The sequence below is a fragment of the Triticum aestivum genome, chromosome 3B, assembly GCF_018294505.1.
Source record: "Triticum aestivum cultivar Chinese Spring chromosome 3B, IWGSC CS RefSeq v2.1, whole genome shotgun sequence".
NCBI classification, from domain to species: domain Eukaryota; kingdom Viridiplantae; phylum Streptophyta; class Magnoliopsida; order Poales; family Poaceae; genus Triticum; species Triticum aestivum.
Window position 1 is genome coordinate 613,153,488 of NC_057801.1, and position 7,257 is coordinate 613,160,744.

At 45.4% G+C, this 7,257-nt stretch overlaps 2 protein-coding genes across 3 annotated transcripts; both read left to right on the forward strand.

Annotated features, from left to right (window-relative positions):
* On the forward strand, nucleotides 1–1,720 carry LOC123071266 (phenylacetaldehyde reductase). Its single transcript, XM_044494795.1, has 6 exons — nucleotides 1–245; nucleotides 326–498; nucleotides 622–807; nucleotides 931–1,093; nucleotides 1,183–1,369; nucleotides 1,454–1,720. Exons 1-6 carry the CDS (start codon nucleotides 104–106, stop codon nucleotides 1,593–1,595), a joined length of 993 nt encoding a protein of 330 aa, XP_044350730.1. The 5' UTR covers nucleotides 1–103; the 3' UTR covers nucleotides 1,596–1,720.
* A 3,486-nt stretch (nucleotides 1,721–5,206) lies between these two features.
* On the forward strand, nucleotides 5,207–7,018 carry LOC123071267 (gamma-interferon-responsive lysosomal thiol protein). 2 transcript variants are annotated; one of them, XM_044494797.1, is made up of 6 exons: nucleotides 5,207–5,608; nucleotides 5,709–5,774; nucleotides 5,950–6,090; nucleotides 6,166–6,258; nucleotides 6,340–6,456; nucleotides 6,628–7,018. In XM_044494797.1, exons 1-6 carry the CDS (start codon nucleotides 5,360–5,362, stop codon nucleotides 6,922–6,924), a joined length of 963 nt encoding a protein of 320 aa, XP_044350732.1. In that variant the 5' UTR covers nucleotides 5,207–5,359; the 3' UTR covers nucleotides 6,925–7,018. The 2 variants fall into 2 exon arrangements, with proteins under 2 accessions (XP_044350732.1, XP_044350733.1); XM_044494798.1 differs by having other exon boundaries at nucleotides 6,779–6,975.
* The last annotated feature ends 239 nt before the right edge of the window (nucleotides 7,019–7,257 follow it).

A 7,257-nucleotide genomic window follows, 5' to 3' on the forward strand; every position in this document is an offset into this window, starting at 1 on the left:
GTCTTACGGCACACCTCCCCTCTACCACTCTGTTTCTTTCAAGGCCGAGTAGGACTAGAGTGGGCAAGCGGCAGACGTGTGGATCGTACCGACTACCGGCGAGATGGAGTTGACCGGCGGAGACAGCGGCTGTGCTCGCGGCGGGCTCGTCTGCGTGACCGGCGGCAGCGGTTTCATCGGCTCCTGGCTCGTCCGCCTCCTCCTCGACCGCGGCTACACCGTCCACGCGACCGTCCAGAACCTCCGTATGTATCAAGCTATCCTCCTCTCTCTCTGTGACTGAATCGAGTCGACGCAAGATTGTTTGATCGAATTGCCATTGCAGAGGACGAGGGCGAGACGAAGCACCTGCAGGCTCTGGACGGCGCGGACACGCGCCTCCGGCTGTTCCAGATGGACCTCCTCGACCCCGCGTCCGTCAGGCCGGCGGTCGAGGGCGTCCACGGCGTCTTCCACCTGGCCTCCCCCGTGATACTGCAGCCCGCACGAGACCCCGAGGCAACTACTTTCTCCATAACAACTCCTTATATTGCCGCCGGATAGTTCAGACTTCAGAGTTCCATCACTGCACAGTCTGAATAATATACGCAAGTTAACTTGTTCTGTGCTCCATCGACGCAGAACGAGCTGCTGCTGCCGGCGGTCAACGGCACGCTCAACGTCCTCCGCGCCGCCAAAGACAGCGGCATAAAGCGTGTCGTGCTGGTGTCGTCGCAGACGGCCATGTGTCCGAGTCCCGACTGGCCTGCCGGCAAGGTCATAGATGAAGACTCCTGGGCCGACGCTGAGATCCTCAAGAAACTTGAGGTGCATCATGTCAACGCTTGCAGGATCCAGTTTAGATGCTACTCCCTTAGTGATCTAAACGCTCTTATATTTCTCTACGGAGGCTTTTGGAGTTATGCTGAGTTCCTCTGTCTGAATTTGCAGCTTTGGTACAACGTATCTAAGACGCTGGCAGAGAAGGCTGCGTGGGACTTCGCCGGAGAGGAAGGACTGCAGCTGGCTGTGCTGAATCCGGCGATGGTGCTTGGCCCAACGTTGACCCCAGCAGCTACTCCCAGTCTCCGTCTGCTGATGCTGCTTCTGGGAGGTCAGTCAGTTGCAACAACTCCTGCACTTTTCCGTTGCTTAGTACAGAGTACTCATCTAAGAGTGCAAACTGCAAACTACACTGTCCAGGCGAAAGGCTTGACATGGACCTCTTCTTCATTGGCTGCGTCGATGTCAGAGATGTGGCACAATCTCTGGTAGTGCTCTATGAGAACACGTCAGCGCAGGGACGTCACTTGTGCTTGGAGTCCGCCGCACGGCTCATCGATTTCCACGATCAACTTGCTAATCTTTACCCCGAATTCCCGGTTCAGAGGTGATACATCTACTAGAACCATCCATCACCTCTCCACCAGATGCAGTGTTCTAATGCTGCTGATCTCTTCTTTTTTTACTTCAGGATCCAGGAGGACAAACAGGGCTGGTTGGTGAGATCGAAGGCTCCGTCCAAGAAATTGATCGATCTGGGTGTTCATTTCACCCCATTCGACAAAACTGTCAGTGACACGGTGGATTGCTTAAGGAGCAAAGGGGAAATCTAGCCTGTGACTGTGAACAAATATACATTTTGTGTATGCCAGGTTTGAAGACTGTTGCGGGAAAGTTTTTCTGCTGTATGAGAACTGCCGTCCTGCACGTAACCATGATCAATAATGCATGTTTTCCATTTCATGTTTCAACAGTTCCCTACTTGAACTGAAAGTGTAAAGTGACAAAGGAACCAAGCATCATCATAAAGCAACAAGGAACATCTGAAAAAGCTAAAAATTATGAAGTGTATAGCATAATAGAAAGGAAACAAGTAGTGACAAAAAGAAGTTCAAAGCAAAAGAAATAGGGGAAAGAGAGTTCGGATCTGATCTCTCTTGGGATCCATCCCCTTGCATTCATCTTCTTAACTTTGTTTAATTGGGTAACCTAACAGAAATAATTGCATGATCACCCTCTAGGTCAAAGTTCAAAAACTGATTGAAATGTTATAGTATTTTGAATAGGAGAAACATAGGATCTCGAAACACAAGAATTTTGCTACCGATGTCTTTAGATAGTGCACATGAAACAAACATGGTACTCCCTCCATCCAAAAATACTTGTCATCAAAATGGATAAAAAGAGATGTATCTAGAACTAAAATACATCTAGATACATCCCCTTTTATCTATTTTGATGACAAGTATTTCCGGACGGAGGGAGTAATATATTGGGTGATTAAAGAGAGATAGTAGAGAGAGTGTATGTGCATTGGACTTTCAAAAGGAAAAATATACTAGGATCCAATGAAATTGATGCATAAAAATACATCCCTCAGAAGTTTGACTACATCCCACAAAAATTTGTCAACCCAAATCCCATGACCTGAAGTTTTTTAAGAGAAAAACCTCGAAGGATTGAAACATTGAAGATTTGCTATGAAAATCATACATTTCAAAGCGGCTGAAGATTAATTTATTTTTGAATAAACGAATAAAGAGGTCCCAAGATTTTGACTTGTTGATATCCTAGTCTCAACAAAACCATCTGGTGTTGTCGATCAGTGATTTTGGTTTTGGAATGTTCTTCACATTTTCTTTCTTTGTTTTGGGGGAAACAATGCTCTTCATAACCCAATAATGGATTTTGACGTATGTCTTTTTTCTCTATATTTAGCTTTTGTTTTATAGGAATTGAGGTACTAGATTTCTTTGGACTATGTCCATACTAACCTGATTCCTTAAGATTATTACTATCCTGTGAGAACTCATGGAAAATTCCTTTCCTATTCCTCTGATTTGAAAATTCTCCAAAGCGGTTGAGCCCTAATGCACTAGCAAGTGTTTTTATAGAGCTGAATGTTTTTCAAGTCAAAAGTGGATATTTTCTCCCATAAAGGGTTGACTCATAATATGGCATCGAGAGAACACAAGGACTATGAGCACACACACCTAGCCTCTGCATAATTAGGATGCACTAGCAACATCAACATACACACACAATGAAAAAAACCACGATCTATGAAAGTCATGTTGAAGCGAACTCAGATATACAACAACCATCAACATCAACCACCGCCAATGGCATCATCCGAACTTTGTGAAAAGTGTTTCAACAACAATGCCTCCAAGAAGGGTACGACGTATAAGTGTCGTTGTCGCCCGATCCACTCATGGAGGCTATATCTTGAAAAAAATTCACCCCAAGAATAAGTCCGAGCAAACTCCAAGCAATGTCTCCAACTAGGGTATGATGTGAAACATCACCATTGCCGGCTACAATCAAAGCAGGTCAGATCTAGACTTTTCATTTCAGAGCTCGAAACTCTGTGCTCAAAAGCACCACCAGATATAAGTAACTTTGGTTATCGCCCCACTTTTAATAAAGAAGTCACTCCTGCAAGCCACATTGTCACGCTTCAACAGTCATACATGCCCACAACCCTGACGTGGATAACACCACACACCCAGACATACCACATATACGAGGAGCAAAACATGGCACACTCGCCAGCATCAACAAGGTCACCGCCACCACGAAGATCCCACCAAAAAGGCCATCCATCGGACGCAAACTGCAGACAAAGACCATTGGTACCGCCAAGCACCCCACAGGGTCATCCGATAGCCATGCTCCATCTTCACACGACGTCATCCAACTGCGGCCCAAGACAGGACACCGAGCATGCAAGTAGGCAAAACTGACAGGAAAGCCTTGCAGGCCCATTCTTCCACCGCTTTTCACCATGTGCGATGCTCACGCCATGCAACCGATAGCGCATACTTCGTGTCCACTGGCAGCATGCATAATAGCCAAGCAACCATGTGCTACCACCCGTGTCGATCCACCAATGATTCTCACATTATGTCTACCAACACCTCCTAAGAACTAGGGCGACAATCACCGCCACTGCTGGCTGGGTGAGGCGGGGGTCTCTAATATTGTTTCTTTTTGTGAGGGTCTCTACTATTGTTGACCATTCGCCTCCGCATGCGGCTGCAAATGCAGCCACTACACACCTAGAACATCATCAAAGGAATTGAAAAATACATGATTGGAGGGACATATACACTTGAATCCTGTAGGATTAAGTAGAGAGTGTTTGATGCCACAACCAAAACAAAGGAATTGTACAAAAAGAGTTGCACTGGATGCTAGATTTCCTATGACATGTAGTACACATGATTCCTTAGGAAAAATTTCTATAGGATTCAATTCCATGAACCAAATGACCAATGTAGGAAAATTTTCTAACGATTCTAATCCTTAAAAAGTCTTTGTGAAATTCCTGTGATCATAGGTAGGGATGAAACCGGAGCGCAAACTGGTCGCTATCATATTTGCTTTCATATTTTTTGCAGAAGCAAAAATGAATACAGAAACGCCGAAAATGAATACGAAAACAGATACTACCGAAAACAGTCATGGAGCGAATGCAAAGCGGACACGGATACAGACGTCAACATTGACCGGAACTTAAAAGCGCCTTGAGTCATAGAAAATAAACATAAAAACAAAAATATTTAGTGAAATGTACCTTGGCTACAAAATAATATGATTATGTTAGCAACTTAGTGTAGTATTGTAGCAGTAGTACTGGACAATTGCACATACGATTTAGTTGAGTACGTATATGGTAGTAGAAGTTTGGCCAAATGATCTATTCTGCGCATTGTGTGGTTTGATGGTTGAGCTACAAAGCATCTATAAGCCTATAGTAAAAGCGGAAATTCCATATTCACATAAACGGAAAGTTTTGTTCCCACATTTGTTCCACCGAAAAACATCGTTTCATATTTGTTTTCGTCTTTGCATAAAAATATTCCATTTCCATTTCTGTTTTGCAGCTTCGTGTCTCCGTTTTCATATTTCCTCTCCGTTTTCGTTCTTCCAAAGACGGAAAGTTCCCACTTCATTTTCATCCCTAATCTAATCATAGGCATAGCAGCCCTCCGAGGTATGCGTGATACGGAACTTGGAACAGTTGAGCCCCACATCAGCCCCACGTGACACGCCACAACATCAAAAGAAAATGTACTACTACTAGAAGTCTATAATACACTAGCAAGTGGCAAAAGCTTCAAAGTTGGGTCACTTGATTTGATGCGCCGGCCTGACCCGGAGCATCACTTCATAAGACCTCCCTCCCGCGCAACCTGGGAGAAAAGGATAACCGCTCCAACAAAGGCTGCCTGCCAATAGATCAAGAGCATCTCCTGCTCCCTCTCCTACCCCCTCCAAAGAAAAGCATCTCTCGCGCATAGAATAGATTCATCCACACGCATACCTAGCCTCGATCTTAAACTACAGTGGCTTGTGGGTTTTCTCCGCCGCCATGGCTCCCCTGCCTCTTCTTCCTCAGGTCCTGGTTCCAGTCCTCGTCCTGCTCTGTCTCTCTCCGGCCTGCGCTGCCCGGAGGGTCTCGGTGGCGGTCTACTACGAGACGCTGTGCCCGTTCTGCTCGGGCTTCGTCGTGAACGACCTTGCCAGGATCTTCCGGAACGGCCTCTCCTCCAATGTCGACCTCCGGCTCGTCCCTTTCGGCAATGGGCGCGTCTCGCCCGACGGATCCATGACCTGCCAGGTCCGCTCTCCATCGTAGGCCTCATGTCCTTCATTACGAGTTCGTTCTTTGCATTATCTCCTCGGAGTATTTACCTCTGCTGGGTTTCTTAATTTTGCAGCATGGGGAGGATGAGTGCCGACTCAACGCCATACAAGCTTGCGTTATCAGTGTCTGGCCTGATGCGGTAATGCCTCTTCATGCATATACCCTCTGTTTTTTTAATCTAATTCATGTTTTAGCGTGTAATAATTCAGTAATTGTCCATCTATGATAAATCTCTCGAGCTCATCTGTCACTCAGATCAACTGAATTTAAGGCAGTGCACTAAGCAGTGTCAGTGTGCTTTCTCCTGAATACAGGAACGGCATTTCCCTTTCATATATTGCATCGAGCATTTGGCTCTGACTCAGAAATGGGGCGCGTGGCAGTCATGCTTTCACGAAGCTGGTCTGGTCTCTCAGCCTGTCTTGGACTGCTACAACTCAGGATACGGTAGGCAGGTGAGTTGACTGTTGGGTTGGCCAATGGCAGTCGATCCTCTCTAATCATCTGATAACAAACAACTGAATTTGCAGCTCGAACTCCGGTATGCGGCAGAGACGAATGCTCTCCAGCCCCCTCATAAGTTTGTGCCTTGGGTGGTCGTGAATGGGAGACCCCTTGGCGATGTGAGTTGCCGCTTACTTTCATCGGAGAAACACTTTCCTGAATTTATCGGTCTGATTTGGCGTTACCTGTCATTCTGCAAGGATTACACCAATTTCGAAGCCTACGTTTGCAACGCTTATGACGGCGAACTTCCAGAGGCATGCAGGGGAAAGCACCTGCAAATTGCTCAGCACACAAGAGCAAGCCCAGGACACAAGGTTTGCCCCCGTTAACTGAACTGTCAACTAGTCTTTTTTGTTTCAGTATAAGATGCTGCATTTCTGCTGGTCTGCTGGGTCTAGATGTATTGACTTACAGGAAACGTGTTTGCTTCTACTGAAACAATTTCAATGACGGTTTTTTCTTTCTTTTTGCAATGACAATGACAGTCGATGCGTCATGCCTTTGAGCGACAAGAATCTGCTTACAATTTATGGAAGCCTAGTTTTCTTCTTCTTTTGTTTTTGGGCATGGGCACTTCACTTCGCATTGTTATATTCAGAGACATTCCTGATTGGGTTTCATGCTCTTATAACACAGAGGAATCCAAGAGAGTTGGCCATTGTACTTGCTTTTTGCATCGCTCTCTGGTTCTGAAGCGCTACTTCATCAAGATTAACCCAAACTTTCCGGAGACAGGTCAAGATAGTCCACTAACAAATACTAGCAGTAGCTGCATATATTGAAACGGGAAATTGTACATCCTTTAAAATAGTTATTGTTGCTTTCATTTTACGGAAAAGGCAGACGCTCTGTTCAATTCATATTAAGATAGAAAAATAGGAGAATGAGTAGAAGAGTTATTTACTAAAGCATAAAGAGCAAAGAACAATTTTAAAAAGAAAGAAAAGACAATAAAGCCGTTAGATTTCGGGCATGAATGCCAACGACCTATGGTTGATGTCCTCACTCAGAAGATAGTCCACATCGAGCACGGTTAAAGCAACTCTAGCAGAGTTGCCAAGTGGACAGACTCCGTACTGTATATAGAGCATGCTCCATATTCATATGGAGATTGC